General features: G+C 42.6%; 1 protein-coding gene across 1 annotated transcript in view; it reads right to left on the minus strand.

Annotated features, from left to right (window-relative positions):
• pcgf5b (polycomb group ring finger 5b) overlaps positions 1 to 20,187 on the minus strand; it is a 198,220-nt gene that overhangs the window by 40,953 nt on the left and 137,080 nt on the right. The window contains exons 4-7 of the mRNA XM_078224407.1: positions 17,817 to 17,872; positions 12,792 to 12,851; positions 10,374 to 10,519; positions 9,070 to 9,168 (exon numbers count right to left, since the gene is read on the minus strand). Of these exons, the coding sequence (XP_078080533.1) occupies positions 9,070 to 9,168; positions 10,374 to 10,519; positions 12,792 to 12,851; positions 17,817 to 17,872 (361 nt within the window). The remainder of the gene's footprint in view (positions 1 to 9,069; positions 9,169 to 10,373; positions 10,520 to 12,791; positions 12,852 to 17,816; positions 17,873 to 20,187) is intronic.

Genomic DNA, 20,187 nt, shown 5'->3' on the forward strand with positions numbered 1-20,187 from the left:
GAGGTAGTCTCAACTGAATCACTGGGCAGGGAATTCCACAGATTCACAACCCTTTGTGTGAAAAAGTTCCTCCTCAACTCAGTCCTAAATCTGCTCCCCCTTACTTTGAGGCCATGCCCCCTAGTTCTAGTTTCACCTGCCAGTGGAAACAACTTCCCTGCTTCTACCTTATCTATTCCCTTCATTATCTTATATGTTTCTGCAAGATCTCCCCTCATTCTTCTGAATTCCAATGAGTATAGCCCCAGTCTACTCAGTCTCTCCTCATAAGCCAACCCTCTCAATTCCGGAATCAACCTAGTGAATCTCCTCTGCACCCCCTCCAGTGCCAGTACATCCTTTCTCAAGTAAGGAGACCAAAACTGTACACAGTACTCCAGGTGTAGCCTCACCAGCGCCTTATACAGCTGCAACATTACCTCGCTGTTTTTAAACTCCATCCCTCTCGCAATGAAGGACAAAATTCCATTTGCCTTCTTAATTACCTGCTGCACCTGCAAACCAACTTTTTGTGATTCATGCACAAGGACACTCAGGTCCCTCTGCACAGCAGCATGCTGCAATTTTTTACCATTTAAATAATAGTCCATTTTGCTGTTATTCCTACCAAAATGGATGACCTCACATTTACCAACATTGTGCTCCATCTGCCAGACCCTTGCCCACTCACTTAGACTATCTATATCCCTTTGCAGGCTTTCAGCATTCTCTGCACACTTTGCTCTGCCACTCATCTTAGTGTCATCTGCAAATTTTGACACACTACACTTGGTCCCCAACTCCAAATCATCTATGTAAATCGTAAACAATTGCAGTCCCAACACTGATCCCTGAAGCACACCACTAGTTGCTGATTGCCAACCAGAAAAACACCCATTTATCCTCGCTCTTTGCTTTCTGTTAGTTAACCAATCCTCTATCCATGCTAATACATTACCGGTAACACCGTGCACCTTTATCTTATGCAGCAGTCTTAGGTGCATCATCTTGTCAAATGCCTTCTGGAAATCCAGATACACCACATCCACAGGTTCCCCATTGTCCACTGCACATGTAATGTTCTCAAAGAATTCCACCAAATTAGTCAAACATGATCTGCCTTTCATGGACCCATGCTGCGTATTCCCAAAGGGACAATTTATATCCAGATGTCTTGCTATTTCTTCCTTGATGATAGATTCAAACATTTTCCCTGCTACAGAAGTTAAGCTAACCAGCCAATAGTTACCTGCCTTTTGTCCACCTCCTTTTTTAAACAGTGGCGTCACATTTGCTGTTTTCCAATCCACGGGAACCACCCCAGAGTCCAGCGAATTTTGGTAAATTACCACTCGTGCATTTGCTATTTCTCCCGCCATCTCTTTCAGTACCCTGGGATGCATTCCATCAGGACCAGGAGACTTGTCTACCTTTAGCCCCATTAACTTGCCCAACATTACCTCTTTCATGATAATGATAGTTTCTCGGTCCTCACCTGCCATAGCCTTCTTGTCATCAATTTTTGGCATGTTATTTGTGTCTTCCATTGTGAAGACCGACACAAAATACCTGTTCAATGCCTCAGCCATTTCCTCATTTCCAGTTATTACATCCTCCTTCTCGTCCTCTAAAGGACCAATGTTTACTTTAGCCACTCTTTTTCATTTTATATATTTGTAGAAACTTTTGCTATCTGTTTTTATATTCTGAGCTAGTTTACTCTCATAATCCATCCTACTTTTCTTTATAGCTTTTCTCGTGGCTTTTTGTTGACCTTTAAAGATTTCCCAATCCTCTAGTTTCCCACTAATCTTTGCTACTTTGTATGCATTTTCTTTCAATTTGATACCCTCCTTTAATTCCTTAGATATCCATCGCTGATTATCTGTTTTCCTACAGTCCTTCCTTATCACCGGTATATACTTTTGCTGAGCGCTGTGAAAAATCGCTTTGAAAGTCCTCCACTGTTCCTCAATTGTCCCACCATAAAGTTTTTGCTCCTAGTCCACCTTAGCCAACTCCTCCCTCATCCTTTTGTAGTCTCCTTTGTTTGAGCACAAGACACTGGTATTGGATTTTACCTTCTCACGCTCCACCTGTATTTTAAATTCAACCATACTGTGATCGCTTCTTCCGAGAGGATCCCTAACTGTAAGATCATTAATTATTCCTGTCTCATTACACAGGACCAGATCTAGGATAGCTTGCTCCCTCGTAGGTTCCATTACATACTGTTCAAGGAAGCTATTGCGGATACATTCTATGAACTCCTCCTCAAGGCTGCCTTAACCGACCTGGTTTGACCAATCGACATGTAGATTAAAACCGCCTTGATAATTGCTGTACCAGTTTTTCATGCATCAGTTATTTCTTTGTTTATTTCTTGCCCCACCATGATGTCATTATTTGGTGGCCTATAGACTACACCTATCAGTGACTTTTTCTCCTTACTGTTTCTAATTTCCACCCAAATGGATTCAACCTTTTGTTCCATAGAACCTATATCATCTCTCACTACCGCCCTGATATCATCCTTAAATATCAGAGCTACACCACCTCCCTTACCTTCCTGTTGGTCTCTCCGAACAGTCTGATATCCCTGGATATTTAACTCCCAGTCGTGACCATAGATAGAATAGATCATAGAAACCCTACAGTGCAGAAAGAGGCCATTTGGCCCATCGAGTCTGCACCGACCACAATCCCACCCAGGCCCTACTCCCATATCCCCACATATTTACCCACTAATCCTCTAACCTACGCATCTCAGGACACTAAGGGGCAATTTTAGCATGGCCAATCAACCTAACCCGCACATCTTTGGACCGTGGGAGGAAACCGGAGCACCCGGAGGAAACCCACGCAGACACGAGGAGAATGTGCAAACTCCACACAGACAGTGACCCAAGCTGGGAATCGAACCCAGGTCCCTGGAGCTGTGAAGCAGCAGTGCTAACCACTGTGCTACCGTGCCGCCCATCTTGCAACCATCTTGCAACCATGTTTCTGGAATGGCCACCAAATCATACTCATTCGCAATGATTTGTGCCGTCAACTCATTTACCTTGTTTCGAATGCTATGAACATTCAGATAAAGTGCCCTTATACTAGTTTTTTACCTTCTTTTGAATTTTAACACCTCCATTAATAACGTCTCCTGAGTTCTCCTTCCTTTTAACTTTTTTCCTGATTTTTTCCCCACATGCTAACCTGCTGCTTTTCTTTCCATTAACCATTATATTTCCCGATGTTTTATTCTTCCCTTTTCCCCAACTTGCTAGTTTAAAGTCCTTGCGTTTACCCTATTTATCCTTTCTGCTAGAACACTAGTCCCAGATCGGTTCAGGTGAAGACCGTCCCAATGGTACAGATCCCTCCAATACTGATGCCAATGCCCCATGAAATGGAACCCCTCTTTCCCGCACCATTCCTTTGGCCACGTGTTAACTTCCCTAATTCTCTCAACCCTATGCCAATTCGCACGTGGCTCGGGTAGTAATCCTGAGATTATAACCCTTGAGGACCTCTTCTTTATTTTAGTTCCTAGTGCTTGATAGTCCCCAAACGGTCCCCTTTCCTAGTCTTGCCTATGTTGTTTGTCCCAACGTGGACCACAACAACTGGATCTTCCCCCTCCCATTCCAATATCCTTTCAAGCTGGTCAGCGATATCCCTCACCCTGCCACTGGCAGGCAACATACCATGCGGAACTCACAGTCTGGCTAACAAAGGATGCTATCAATCCCCCTAATTATAGAGTCCCCTACAACTACCACTTGTCTTTTTGCTCCACCCTCTTGAATGGCCTCCTCTACCACGGTGCAGTGGTCGGCTGGCTCATCCTCCCTACGGCCCATTTCGTCATCCACACAGGGAGCAAGTACCTCATATCTGTTGGACAAGGTCAAGAGCTGAGGCTCCTCTGTTCCTGAATTCAGGATCCCCCTACCTGCCCCACTTGCAGTCACACCCTGCTGCCCCTGACCACTGACCGAATTAGAGGTACCTAATCTACCAGGCGTGACTGCCTCCTGAAACAAAGTGTCCAGGTAACTCCCCCCCCCCCCCCCCCCCCCCCCGGATGTGCCGCAGCATCTGAAGCTCGGACTCCAGCTCATTAATTCTGAGCCGAAGTTCTTTGAGCAACCAACACTTGCTGCAAATGTGGTCACTGCAGCTCGCAATGGGATCTGCCAGCTCCCACATCATACAGCGACAGCACATCACCTGTCCGGCCATCTCAACTTAGTTAATTAATTTAATTAGAACAGAAGTCCTGCCTTCTGCCACCCAATGCTAATTTGTGGGTGAAATGTCGAGCATCCAAAATGTTGAGGCCCGGTGAAGTTACGGCGATGAAAAGGGACCAGCTCAAGGAAATTTCTCGCCCAAGTTTAATTCCACCACTCTTATATTTACTACCTTAACAATGATAGAAAATGCATCAGAGATATCCGGCAGAATCTTCCACTCACTGCACAGGGTGCTGGCTGAGGCGAGAAAACTGGTGTGCAGCTCTCCAGATGCACAGACGAGTTTTCCCTCCAGATCTTTGGGCATTCATTGTTTTTGCCATCACTCTAATGAGGAGGGTCCTGATAGAGCTGGCAATGCTGGCAGGATAGAGATCGGGATGCCATCGTGAAAGGCCACTCTGATCTGTGTTATAAATAAGCTCCTCCCCCAAGAATCATAGAGACACCTACCCCCCACCCCCCCACCGCACAAGCATCATCAGGCCCCCGCCCCAAAAGCTAAAGGGTGTGACTGCACTCCTACCCCCACCAAAACACTTAAAGGGAACACCCCCTGAATGGGACTCCCTAGAGGGTTTGCCTCAGGACGTGCCAGGGGCAATGCCAGGAGGCACTGCCTGGGAATGTCCCTCTTCCCATTGTACCTCCGATGGGTTCCCCTTTGACTGCTTCAGGTTTTTTAAAGCTGTAATGAACCTCATCATTGTCAAGTCACGTCAGCAAGGTATGAATATTCAGTGAGGGGGGAACATATTGCGGGGAAGTCCTATAATGATAACTTATTGAAATTAGGTTCCTTTCTGGACGGGAACCTCATTATGTCATGGGTGAGAGGTGCAGAAAATTTGGAAACAAGATTTCGCCCGCGAGAATCTCGTTTCCGTATTCTCACGAGATTTTAGACGCACGTCGCCATTTCTGCTGACGGCTAACCCGGGCACAAAATCGCCCCCATTAGATTTTAAGAACTTCAATAAGAGTCAATATGCAATTTCATTAATGTAGATGTAGATCTGTTTGTAAAAACATCCTTAGATACAAAACATGACATTTTTAATTTGATTGTATGCATGCTCGAATTGACCCTTTCGCTTTTCATCCTCTAAATAAAGTTTGGTACTTTTTTCCCAGATGTGTCATGACTTTTCTGTACAGGGCGAGTTAATGCTGAGGAAACTTTTCTCTTTGACGGCCGCACCCAAAGGTTCTCGAAAGGATGTTTTGAACCAATGCACTTTGTTGGCAAATATTTCCTACTTCAAGGTTAACAAGTCAGAGGTCTCCTACTAAATAATGTATAACTTAGAAAATATTTCCAATTAGAGAAATTTTCCCTGGAGCAGAGATTCAACAATCAGGGAGAAAAGCCTTCTAATTTTCAGCAGCCTTAGAGAAAGGAACATCAGAGAACAGCCCCAAAGTGCCTCGCTGAAGAAAAAAACAGAGTGCTTCTTAAATGCCACAAGGAATAAAGTAGTGCGTGTTTCTGAGAAGCAATATTTCACTTTACATTTGCTGTTTAATAAATGTAATATTATTTTTAATTGGAATTTTTTGAATGTCCATTGGCACTTTATGTGCTCAGATTGCAGGATCTTCCCTCAGGTCTGATTCCAAACATTTGGGAGAGGCTGTGATCTTCTGGTGAGAACATACGTGAAGGTATTTAAAGGCAAATAAGACACTTGGCAGGTAAGTTGTACCATGTTATTGCATGGCTTGTAATCTTAACTTTTTTATCTAAAACATTATTTTAGATGAAATTTCAATAACTGAGAAACAAAATGGACACTATTTCTTTCAGAAAACATTTTGAATGGTTCGCAAACAAACTGTCAGCAAAATGTTTAAGTGTATCAATCAGGTTATAAATTCTCAAATATGAACTTTTCGTGTTGAAATGTGATCCAAATCATGCAAGGTTTGTGGACAGGAAGCACATGTCGAACACAACATTTTAAATAATATTTAGGTAGTGCGATGACTGGAAGAGACCCAAGGGAGTGACAGCCAAAACCATTATGTAAATGTTTCTGTTCTAATAATGTAGGGCAAATGAAGATGTGCATCTCATTCCTGGTGATTAGAAAAGTTCATCCACAAAACTGATACCAATATCTTAGGTGCATTAGTGTAACTCTGGAATATACAGGCACAGTGGTTTAACTCGGGAGTTTACAACTTTGCGTCTATAGAATTATAGAAATCTACAGCACAAAAGGAGGGTATTCAGTCCATTATGTTTGTTCTGGCTCTTTGCAAGGGCAATTGAAAACACATTCCTGCTCTCTCATCATAGTCTTGCATCTTCCTCTGCTTTACTTATCTTTCCTAACAGAGACAGAGACAAAGGCATATTTTTTCCACTGGGTTTATATCACTACCTGAGTTGAGTCTGGGTGAGACTTCCGGCCGGGCAGGCTGACCCCTTTATGATTCCAACTAATGTTCCTGGATTGGGCTCAATTAGACATACAATGCAACTTCTCAATGGTCCTGCTGCTTTGCAGAGGGAGTCTGCCACTGCTGAGCCAATTACTTACTGCTATAGCCAAAGAAGATCAAAATAAAATGTTATCAATGGTCTTTGCATAACCCTTGGCATTAGGATGGCAGAATAGCGGGAGAGGTGACAATAACAAGTTCATCGCTCTCTGTTTCCCCCTTCACTCAACTGCATCAGTCAATATAGCCACCCTCTTCTCCTGCTACTGTGGCAAAAGCTGTTTTCCTCAGCTTTAGCCTCTATTATTTATCTGCAGCACAGCCACTTCAGGGGTGGACTGGTGGTCAATATTATACAGGAATAAAGGAACAGGTCAATTAGTCCTCCAAGCCTAAGCCTATTCTGCCATTCAATGAATCATTGGCTGATCTGTGACCTAATTCCATACACCTGATTTTGCCCCATATCCCCTAATACTGTTATGGTTCAGGTCAGAAACTCCAAAGTGGAGTTCTGGAGCCTGTCTGGATCATAAGTTTTGTACTTGAATTTGGCTAGGATGAGCATGATATGTTTCACCTCAGGTATGATTCAAATGACCCACGAGGGAGCTTTTATCAAACAAAGCTTATATAAGAATATGTTTAACATGTATAGAAAGAAAATTAGCAATTACTTTTATAAATTGCAGACAAAAACAAAACAACCACAATAATGTATAACCTTTAACAAATAAAACTCAGATGTTCCAATCAAACAAAAACTTCCTTTAGACAAAACTCTTCCACAGGTTTAACACAGCAAAGACTAATGCTCACGTGATACTGGAACTGAGTCCTTTGGATGAATGCTGCAGTTCTCCTGATACACTCAGAACAGTTTGAAGTCAGAACAGCTTCCCAGAACGCCAGGCAGAGACTCTGGCAGCCACCAACAGCCAATTTTTTACTCCAAGAACCACCAGAATTTCCCAAAACAGGGAGAGAGAGAGAGAGAGAGACACTTCTTTCCAGCTTGATGTTCTTTCTAAGAACTAAAACCTACAGCTTAGAACTGAAACTGAAAGAGTTCCTGTCACCTGACCTGCAAACATCCTTCCTCCTGACAATGCCGGGTCATAAAACTAAATCCCAAAGTAAAAATAAACTACCCCCATTTAAGTCACTGAAGGCGCAATGAAAGGGCTCCTAATAGACAACCCGATGCCACAATGAGAGCTGAGAGCTACAGAGAACATGATTTTAATAAAACCTCTTAAAGGTAAATAAATACCTTTGATTTTTAAAAAATCAATCTCAGATTTAAAATTTGCAATTGAGCTAGCATCAATTATTGTTTACAGAGGGCCGACTAAACTTCTACCACCCTTTAGTGTAGAAGTGTTTACACAATATCTGTCTCTAATTGCTGGACTATTCAGGCTAGCTGGAGAGAGGGGGAAGCAGATAATGCACAAGGGCAGATTTAGGGATAGGGATCTGCTGGTGGGACCGCTGTCCTACTTTCTCTGCTACGCCATACCATACCCTGAGAAACTGAATGGTAGCGGCAAGTGAAATCCAGCCCAAACTGTTTGTTAAGTTTTACTCTATGGGATTCTTTATAACTGCAGCTTCAAGTTGCTGTTCTGCTGTTATTAGTTTTTGCAGGAGGATGAAAGCTGGGAGGATTGTTTCAAAGTAACTTCATCATCCTTTTCCTGATCAGTTAAAGAAAATATAAACATATAAATAATTTGTCAAAAGAAGTAGTCTTTGTAGCAACCTCACAGAGAGTTGCCATCATGATCCTTCTTTCTTCAGCTTCTCCAGCGAAGGAATCTTATGAGGCAGGACCATCTTTAAACATAGCTATGCACAAAACCATACATATATTTGAATAATGCCACTGAATAACCGAGAGTAGTCGTGTCAGAGACTGACAGATACGCTGATTAAATCTGACAGTGGATCCCCTTCCACTCTTCTTAGTTGAATCAGAAAACACTACTGAGCAACCCAATAATTCAAAGTTACTTCAACCTTATTAGGCCCAGAAGATGCTGCTAAAAGAACAAATTCACATTCAGGCATATTTTTCTTTATTTGACACAACAGTCTAAGTATAGTGTCAGCGCCGTGATCTATTAGGTCCATTGGTCAGATCACACAAGATAAGGCTTGTGATCTGCAGTCTTACGTACAACTGCAAAATGACTGGAAAACAAAACCGTCTTTTTAAGGGGCTGAATGACATTTTCTATTCAGAGTCAGAGCATCAGGTATCTGTGTGTATCGACTGAATGGACATCTGAAACAAATAGACTGCATGGCTACTCACTTGGCTTTCCCCCACCATATACACATACGAATTGAGCAAATAAGTTAACATTATATATTGAAGTCTCACCTCACAAGTGCTAGGAAGTTTTAATTTCAAACTCAGAAATTTCTTTATAGTTCCCACTGTGACTCTCGTTGAGCAGCGGATAAATTTCTTCATTAAGCCCTATTGGGATGCGACAAAAAATTCTTGTTAGCAGCAAATGTGTATTGCAGTGCCAGTTCTGTATTAGTCACACACCGAACCTCAAACTCCATTAACCATAATGTTACAGGAAACATCACAAGCTGATTATGGCTATTCATGAAAAAAAAAATGTTTTAGCAGTGACTAATGGTAAAGTGGAATTATGTTCGATTGAAGGTCCCCATGGGGCCAAATGTAATAAAATTAAATTATCTGTAACAGTGTCTTCACGTTATTTCTTATTATCCAATTTGGCATGCTGGATGGCAATAGCCTGGGAAAAGTCACTAGCATACAAGCTCTCCAATAGTGGCACAGTGGTTAGCACTGCTGCCTCACAGCGCCAGGGACCCGGGTTAGATTCCTGGCTTGAGTCACTGTCTGTACGGAGTCTGCACGTTCTCCCCATGTCTGCGTGGGTTTCCTCCCACAGTCTGGAAGTCGTGTTGGTTAGGTGCATTGGCCATGCTAAATTCTCCCTCAGTGTACTTGAACAGGTGCCGGAGTGTGGTGACAAAGGGATTTTCACAGTAACTTCATTGCAGTGTTAATGTAAGCCTAACTTGTGACACTAGTAAATAAATTTTAAACTTTTTGAGGTTCTAGTCACTACAGTCAATGTGAAGGGGAAAATCTGCCCATACCCACAGTATCCATCAGTGCGTGGATCTTGTATCATAAGAAATTTTTGTAGTAGCGTCTAGAAATCATTATTGACATGCAAATAGGGTGAAGTGAGAATATTGAACTTCTTGCATATCAAAAAGCATGTCCAACACCCAAGAACTTTGTTGATATAAGATGTGGTGAAACGTGTACTCTGAACATCTTCACAACCGGCTGTTCAAAGGGGTGGCAGAATTACTAATTCCGACCAGCACTTCCCAACTGCAATAAGCATTTAAAACCCTATGATGTTTCAGATTTAAAAAATAGAAACTGTGGGAGATGAAAACTCCGCTGTATTGTTGGGAATGAAGGAAAATGACAGCCACGGCCAGTATCCTCTGGCAAGCCCCTATTTCTATGCAGCATTTGTCCTTGTCACCATCTCTGCATAAATTCTACTGTAACTCTCAAAGGCATTAAATTAACACTCTCGGATACATTATACATAGTTTTACTGTTCACTGAGTATCTCTTAAAATGTAAACTCTTAGATGAAGGCAAAGCTGTGTTGATACCTTTACAGTATTATCCCCTGATTGCCCATTGTTGCGGAGGCAGTCTAAACAAATGGCAATCTGTGGATCACTTCTGTGATAATCTTGATCTTCTTGGTCCTCTTCTTCTTCTATTTTAGCTTTCTTGGCTTTGGGGCCTTCATTATCTTTTCAGAAACACAGACAATCATCTCAAAATATATACAGTACATAAATCACTGCAAAGATTGTCATAAGTACATTTTCTGAGGCTTAATATTTTATTTTCAAAAATGTTTTCCTTTATCTTCTGTAATCATGTTGCAGTTTTTGGTAGATTAGTATAAAACTTCTTTTGATTACATCCCAGCTTCGAGATAAAGTCAACAGAGCACAGGAATCTTGTAGCACCCAATTCATGTTCGCTTAAAAGTGGTGTGTAACAGTTAGCTTTATGCAGATATATCCAAGGGTCAGTGGTTATCCTTGGTTAACTCTGTGGCACAAGGATGGGAAGCAGAAGACAGGCTCAGGAATAGCAAGAGTGAGTCAGTGGTAAGGGAGAAGGGGAGTTGTGGTGTGGGGTCAGGGGCATGAAGGAGCGGAAGAGGAATCCAAGGTGGGACAGAAGATGGGGACAGGACATGAAGGAGTGAAGTGGAAAGGGCCTGGCATCCAGGGTGTTGTGGGTGATGGTAGGTGATGATCAGTCAAAGTAAGAAAATGAGGGGCCTAAAGACTGATTTTGGTATTGGCCTCATGTGGGTCCATCTAAGGGCTTTAAGTTCACCTCCAATGTTCCAGTCATCCCTGCTGAGGATGGTGTCAGACAATGTTCTTTGCAATGCATAGAAAGGAGAGCCAGCTGAGCAAGGTCAGCCATGTCCAAGGGTGGTGAGTACAACAGTGGACACTAAAATGAACGCACAATAAAGAGTGAAAGCAAAAACACAGCACAGTCTCTTCCACAATAAAGGAAATGTCCCTAACTCACCTGTAACCATCAATCTGTGCCAACCATGAGGCATCGTGCTACATTTAGCTCTTTGACTAAGTTAGTCTCAACAAATAACAATGATGCACAGATGAATAAATTGAAACCAATATAATATCAAATATTTACAAGTGAAATTCACATTTGTAAATCACCTGTGCAATCTTTGTGCTCTCAATAATTCTTAAGTTAATGGAGCTAGGCAGAAATGTTGTGGCCATGATAAATTTCTCGTCCCACCAGTACCTGCTACATTGTCAGCTGACCACCACCTGCCATGTGATCCATGTGTCTCCCGGTCACACTGCCGGCGCTTAAAATTTTCATTGCATTTGTGTGGGAACCAGCAAAAAAGCAAGTGGCACCCACTTCCTGTGCTGCCATTGGGAACAGCGCACCCCAATTAAAATTCCACCTATGCTATGGAAAGTAGCAGCATTCATATGGGAGCAGTAAGGATAGTCTCTTGGGTTTGGAGTTAAGGCACATTGCTGAGGTTGAATAAAGAAAGCTTTACTTTGCATCCAACCATATTATATCTGGCCTGGTAACAGAGTCAGGTCACTGATGGTCACAGTATGAACATTTTCCACTTCTCAACACTGACTGCTAATCTTGATTAACACAATTCCCCTAATAAATAAGAAAAGTATAGCTTTAAAATGCTGTTTCGCCACTATCCCTTTATCCTTTCTCTCCTTTCTAAGTCTCTTCCCTCGTCACCATGTGTCTACTAGGCCTCATCTGAATAGGCAGATGTATGATTTGGCCTTGTATCTTTGCCATCGACCACTAATAGATGCACAAAAACTGAATGAAGATGATTCAACTGCAGTGCTCTTTCCAATTGGCAAAATGAACCAGGCTTGAATTAATGCTTTCATCGAACGCTACCAAAAGATCTGGCGTCTCACCAGGGATTCCTGAACGTAAGCCAACTAACTGAATCAAAGTACCAAAAATATTACTGAAAGAAATCTGTTGCGATCTTTAGTTTTGGGATGCAGCTGGCTTATTTCTAAAATAATTCAGCAGTGTATGCATTCAAACCCTTGATCACTAGTCTCTTTAATGGGGAAATTGTTGACTGTGTACTAGAGTGTTCCACACTGGGAAGGAAGGAAATTAGCAAGAGATCAACACAAGTTAATTGCTGGTGCCTCCTCAGCAGAAGGAAGATGCTGCTGAGGAATGCTGTTCTCAACTAAGGGACATTGAATGGCATGGGCGCCTAAAAAGATGAATAATTTTAAGCAAAGGAAGGGTAAGGATGGGTGACCAAACCTGAACATTTTAAGATTCCAAAATACGCCATCAGAATCGTACCCGGCTTTGAGCTTTCCTCAACACCAATGTTTCCCCAGGCAAACAAATCAAGGCATTCTGAGGCAACAGCAGAAGAGCACTTTACTCCAACACCATGAGACTTTAGGCCAAAGCAGAAGATCAGGTTCTATTTAGTTTACCTTCTCCATTCTCTTGTGGTTTATTTTTTTTCCAGAATTCTTCTTCCTGCAGCTTTTCCACTGGTCAAAAGAATATAAATAATTGACTAAGTTTTTCAATGTACTTTTCAATGTGCGGACAAACAAGTTACAAAAGCCACAATGGTAATATTTCATTTTACCATACACTCCATAAACTTGACAATTTACCTGCAAATGGCAGTCAGATTTCACCAGGAGTGTTGTTTTGGTAAACATCACTAAATGTTAAGCATTATAAAAAGAACTCACACCAAACATTTGCTTTCCACAAATCTTTTATTTTGCTGAAAAACGGATTAAGTAAGAAAGTGGGTGCATGACAGCTTGCCTCCAAAGTTTCTATAGAACCAATACTCATTAACATTATTGAAGCAAAGACAAGCAATTAGGATCCTATCTTAGTGCTTCTGTCCCCACTTCACAAGCATTGAGATTGTCACAGAAAGGGCATAGCAGCAAATATTTTGCTAATCCAATTTGGGACATCTTTTGTTGTCCAACCAAATAAACAAAATCAACCTAACTTAGGGACAGCTCAAAAGGGGCAGCTCCCTAAAAGGTGGGGAACCGCCCGAAACAAAAGACAAAGCAGAAAGGAAACTTAAAACACCAAATTAAAATTGATTAAGGGAGTCAATAATACACCCCAGTCCCTGCGGTACCCAGCGGGCACGGCAGGCATCAACGGTGCCCTCGGACACTGCATGCTCCCTTTCCAGGGACATCCGGCGCGAATGTAGCCGCGATAGAGGGACAGTCAGGTTGGATGACCCCCTCGATCGCCCGCTGCCTGGACCTGTAGATGGCACGCTTTGCCAGATCCAGGAGCAGGTTCACGAGGAGCTCCTCCTCCTTCCCTGCCCCCCTCCACACCAGGTGAGCTAATCCAGCTTGGGAATGCGCAAACCTCAGTCAAAATAGTGCAACAAAGATTATGCAAAGCCTGGTTTACATGTCAAAGGACATTCCTCAACTATTGTTGCATCATGATTAGCTTATAGGGTGCGGGGTCAGCTGAAATATATCCACCTGTCCAATAAACGGACAGTCTGCTAGCACGCTAATTTCACTGGCAGCTCCTGCCAAACACAGTGTATTGGCAAAGTAATTATCTGCTTATTTCACATTCCTAGCTGCCACTGTTGCATCTACTGCATTTGTGTAGTTGGGTAATCTCTGTAAATGTCACAATTTCCAGTTTCAATTTTTGTGTGTTGGAAACACTACTCCAAAAAAATTAGCAGACCTGTCAGTCCAAAACTACTGAATGTTCGCATAATGGTGCTAGCTCATCTTCAATAATTTAGATGGCATTTGTTCCAGTCAAATTTCCATGAGTGTCAATTTGCACAACACACGGGCCGGGATTCTCCAAAAAAATTCTAAATTCCCAGTGTGCGGGAAAATGGGAGTAAATCTTGCCGTTTTTTTAAGCATACTTACCAGAGTGAACCTTCGACATTCTGAGCACTGCAGAGTGCCTCAGCGGGATTCACGCTGGTAAATAGGGATCAGGGCCTATTCCTGCCCGAGAGGCTGACAGCATAGTGCTGGGTGGGCCACAACACAAATCTGTCAGAGCAGTGGTTGGTGTATGTGCAGTGCCCGCCCCCCCCATTGCTGGCCTACCGGTCGCTGGCCACCCCTGCAAGCCCCATAGTTGGCCTTCCGACTACCCCCCCACCCTGATCGCTGGCCTCCCAGACCTCCCTGGGCTAGCCCCTACGTCCCCAGACCCACTGGCCAGCCCCAATCTCCCTGACCCCCACCCCTCTCCCCCAGCTGACAGTCCCAAGCCCCCCCTTCCTCCCCAATGATCCCCTCCGCAGCCCCGATTCCACCCCCTTCAACTCCGATGGCCAGCCCTGATCGCCCTCACTCCCTCCCCCACCCCCCGATTCTGATAGCAGAGTGGCAGGGGGCTCCCCCCCTATGATCACCCCCCCCAATAGGCCTCGCCTCATGGTCCTGCCTCCTTGGCACTGCCCAGTGGACAATGCCAAGGTGCCCAGTGGGCAGTGCCAGTTTGCTCTTTGGGCAGTGCCAGGGTGCCAGGCTGGCACTGCCAAGGGGCACCCACCCCTTACCCACAACCTTCCAGGAGCCCTTAACGGCCTGTCTTCCCTCCAGCAGGATTGGACGCTTGTTCCCCATTAGTGGGAAGCAGTCATCAACACCGCTGGAGGGAACCACTCCTGCTTGAATGACATTTCCATATGATAATCAGCTCCGCGCCAATTTCTAACGCAGAGCTGATGACGCCAATAGCCTACCTTGGGTGACCCGAGGAGGCCGTGACGCCCAGCGTGAATACTGCGAAACAGCCGCCACTGATGTCTCCCGGCCCGCTGCGCTACTAGAGCAGTGCAGCAGGCTGGATGAATCACCACCCTGTTGTGCGTCAGTATTGTATATTGTGTTTATTTGATTCATATTTTAGAAAGTCACTTATAGTTCCTAAACAAATTTTAACTGGGGACTGTAATATTTACAAAAAACTGTACTCATCGTTCAACTCATGAAGCACTGTAGACACAAAGTGGCGTGTTGTGTGTATGGAACCAACAGGTAATTGCATCTTAAGTACAATGCAGATTCAATGGGAGTTATAATGGATTCCAGGAGCTGTGTTAATAAGATAAATCCTTCTGCACCAACCACCCCCCGCAACAACCACATCACTGAACCCACCACCCCAAATTGCCACTCTTGTGTTTACTAAAATTTGCAAATGAATACCATTGTCTGCATGTTCCCTTCGAAGCACACGCCATCCTGACTTGGAACCATATCGCTGATTCTTTACTATCGCTGGGTCAAAATCTTGGAGCCTCCTGCCCAACAGCAGTTTATATGTACCTGCACAAGGTCGACTACAGCAGTTCATGAAAGCAGCACCATCCCCTTCTCAAGACAATTAGGGAAGGGCAATAAATGTTGGCAGCTACAAAACCAGCTTCCCATCTATTGACTCCGTCTACACTTCCCGCTGCCTTGGAAAAGCAACCAGCATAATCAAGGACCCCACACATCCCGGATATACTCTCTTTCACCTTCTTCTGTTGAGAAGAAGATACAAAAGTCTGAGAACACACACCAACCAACTCAAGAACAGCTTCTTCCCTGCATCCATCAGACTTTTTATTGGACTAACTTTATATTAAGTTGATCTTTCCCTACACCCTAGCTATAACTGTAACACTACATTCTGCACCTTTGCCTTTCCTTCTTCCCTATGTACTCTATGAGCAGTCTGCTTTGTCTGTATAGTACACAAGAAGCAATATTTTCACTGTATACCAATATATGTGACAATAATAAATCAAATCAAAGCACATCCCATCAACAAACAGAAATAATCTGAGATCTTGCACATCCCTTCTCCATCAGCTCTTATGTGACTTTGAGTAATAAATTCAAGTTTTGTATTGTAAAATTGTGCAATTATCTCCCGAGTACCACTTAATCAGGACTTAACATTCATTAGCACCCATTTTTTGTCAGCTAACTGTTGGAGTCTCAATTTAACCTGAGCAAGGCTTAAATAGTAGAAACCATTGTGAAAGGTTAATGGACTGCTTTTCACTTCTCTCATTCACTAGTTCATAAACCACTTTTTTTATAAAGTTAACAAAAATAAAAAAACGTGTCCTTTAGTAACCAAATTTGCTACTAAAACTGTTCCACAAAAAAATCCCAAATGTTTTTTTGTCAGTTACATCAATAGTTTTCACACCCACGGAAGAAATCAAGAATGTGACCTTTGCTCCTATATTTTTACTTTGGATTGGACGTTGGCCTTGGTTTCTGAAGTAGAAAGCAATATTATTATCCAAAAAACCTGACTGTGCACGGCACAGTAACAAAACACAACCACAAAACACAACCACATTCAAGTCAGCGCTGCAAATTTTCCTTTAACATTTCACCAACAATAGAGTTAAATCACAATCTGCACAGAAACTATTTATGGCTAACAAATTATTACTGGCAAAACAGATTTTTGGAGCGGGTGCTGTGGCTGATGGCACTGCCAACCCTGGGAGATTTTCCTCATGGGTATGGCATGGGTTGGCACGAGTTATTTCTCAGACAGTCAACTCCCAAGCCTCAGCTGTGCCTTCAAGGGAGAACTGGGCAAAGGCAAGTGCTTCTTTGTGGAAAAGTTTGAAAAAAGTCAACAAGAGAGAGAGTTCCAATCCTGTACCTTTCCCAATGTGTGATGCAATATTAGCTAAAAAAAAAGACTGTCCTCCTTGGAGAGAAGAAAGCTAAGAGGAGGTTTGATAGTGCTGTTCGAAATCAAGAGGAGGCTGGACAGAGTACATAGGGAGAAACTAATCCCGCTCGTAAATGGAATAAAAACAAGAAAGCACAGATTTAAAGTGATTTGCAAATGAATTTGATGTGAGAGAAAACCTTTTCACACAGAGAGTGGTTTGGGTCCGGAATGCACTGCAATTGTGGTAGAGGCAGGTTCAATCGAGGTATTCAAGAGAGCATTGGATGATTACTTGAACAGAAACAATGTGCAGGGGGACGGCACTAAGTTATGATGCTCGTTTGGAGTCCTGGTGCAGACACGATGGGCTGAATGGCCTCCTTCTGCATCATTACACTTCTGTGATTCTATGACTGCATGCTCAGGTAAGAACAGGGGCATGTGTGTCACATGCAAGTGAAAGCAAGGAATATATATTAATTTCAAAAATCCTTGGGAAAATATTTATTAACCAGATTGATTGATGGGATATTCATTAGAGAACCAAGCCAAAATCCAAATCAAACATTGTCAACATACATAAAAATTGCCATCAGTTCACACTATACATACTGGTATTACCATGACTAACAACTGTGCAAAATTAAATTTTCAGAAGTACTTTGATTTGCTGGGTTATGTAAAGCGTGGCTCTTTAACTAATTAGGTATTTAATAGTTTTTAACAGGACTGCGTCTATTGAACATTAGACTCAACAATAAAGAATTAGTCCGTTCACTTACTTTCTTTAAGACCAGGCACCAGCTTAAATATAATTTCTTCTAATGTATTGTCCAACCTTGAAAACACAAATACAGAAAAGATCACAGTTAGCTCCAGAGACAGTTGTATAACATTCAAACCAGTCAATCCCAAAGATAATGTCGTCAACAAGTTTGCTGACAACAGCACTGTCGTGGGTCGGATCTCAAACAATGACGAGACGGAGTACAGAATGAGATAGAGAATCTGGTGAACTGGTGCGGTAACAATAATCTCTCCCTCAATGTCAACAAAACGAAGGAGATTGTCATCAACTTCAGGAAGTGTAAAGGAGAACATGCCCCTGTCTACATCAATGGGGACGAAGTAGAAAGGGTCGAGAGCTTCAAGTTTTTAAGTGTCTAGATCACCAACAACCTGTCCTGGTCCCCCCATGCCGACACTATAGTTAAGAAAGCCCACCAACGCCTCTACTTTCTCAGAAGACTAAGAAAATTTGGCATGTCAGCTACGACTCTCACCAACTTTTACAGATGCACCATGGAAAGCATTCTTTCTGGTTGTATCACAGCTTGGTATGGTTCCTGCTCTGCCCAAGACCGCAAGGAACTACAAAAGATCGTGAATGTAGCCCAATCCATCACGTAAACCAGCCTCCCATCCATTGACTCTGTCTACACTTCCCGTTGCCTTGGCAAAGCAGCCAGCTTAATTAAGGATCCCACGCACTCCGGACATTCTCTCTTCCATCTTCCGTCAGGAAAAAGATACAAAAGTCTGAGGTCGCGTACCAACCGACTCAAGAACAGCTTCTTCCCTGCTGCTGTCAGACTTTTGAATGGACTTATCTTGTATTAAGTTGATCTTTCTCTACACCCTAGCTATGACTGTAACACTACATTCTGCACTCTCTCGTTTCCTTCTCTATGAACGGTATGTTTTGTCTGTATAGCGCGCAAGAAACAATACTTTTTACTGTATGTTAATACATGTGACAATAATAAATCAAATCAAATCAAATCAAATCAAGGAAATAATCATACACAGTAATTCAGTTAAAGGAAATAGACAAGAAGCCTGACATTATTACCCCTCTCCTAGTGCACATCTATCTGACCAGTGCCAGGACATAAAACTCTATTTAGACAAGGTAACATTGAGCTGCACAACAACTGCATTGCACACTCAACTAATGTTCTGTTTTTTTGTACAGTTTTGGACATAGCAAACTTCAAACAAAACATATATCAATTTCTAGGGTGAAGAGGAGAGGATGAAGACACTTTGCCATCTATTGACCTTCTTTATTTCTGGGACTTCATTTTGTATTAAATCTATGTTAATGTGCTTCAGAGCAAAGGAGTAACAATGCCCATAAATCAGTAAGTAGCGCACTTAACATGCTGATATACCTGGAGGTTGAGCTGCACGTATTGGGTTATACACAGTCCATTATTATGTCATGAAAGAGTTTATTTTATTTTGTCAGAAATGATACTTAGGCCTATTTTTTAAGATTCTTTAATTGGCCGTGGGTGTCTCTGGCTACGCTAGCATTTGTTGTCCATCCCAATTGTCCTTGAGAAGGAATAGTGAGCCGTCATCTTGAACTGCTGCAGTCCATGTGGTGCTGATGCTGTTAGAGAGTTCCAGGATTTGCACAGAGAAGGATTGGCGATATAATTCCAAGTCAGGATGGTGTGTGGCTTGGAGAGTGATAGTGCTTCCATGCATCTGCAGCCCTCGTCATTCCAGGTGGTAGAGATTATGGGCTTGGAAGGTGCCGTCAAAGGAGGTTGGACAAGTTGCTCCAGTGTGTGGTACACATGCTTTGGTGATGAAGCTGTTTTGCTGTTTTCAGGTGATTACATAATACTTAAGAAGAATGAAGTATTTTGACCTGATGCAAAGAGATATCATTACATGAATTGGACAGGTTAGATTGATCAGCTGACCTTTCCTGTCTGACATTTTTGTACATGTAGATGTCTATGTATCTATGTATCTATGGGGCCATCTTATTCTTGGCATTCGCCAGTTTATTCCCTAATTTTGTAAGACTCTCTTCACTAGCACCTGTCAGAAATGATGTCTGTGTCTCAATATCAAAATAAATATCATTGCATTAGGGAAAATGTATTGAATATTTATTGATTTATATTTTCTCAAGAACCATGAATCTCAACATATTTATTGTTTCATAACATTCTGTCAAGCCTTGATGCCAATCAAAGGTATTGATGAGGAATCATCAAATCCATTTTGGACATGTTTGATCACATGACTGATCAAAACTATTGTTAACATTCACAGTGAGGCCAAAAAAACCCAAACCATACTATGTTGCATTGGTAGAGTGGTTTAATCAGTCAACTTCAGGATGACACAATC

Source organism: Mustelus asterias, chromosome 11 (assembly GCF_964213995.1).
Source record: "Mustelus asterias chromosome 11, sMusAst1.hap1.1, whole genome shotgun sequence".
Taxonomy (NCBI): Eukaryota; Metazoa; Chordata; class Chondrichthyes; order Carcharhiniformes; family Triakidae; genus Mustelus; species Mustelus asterias.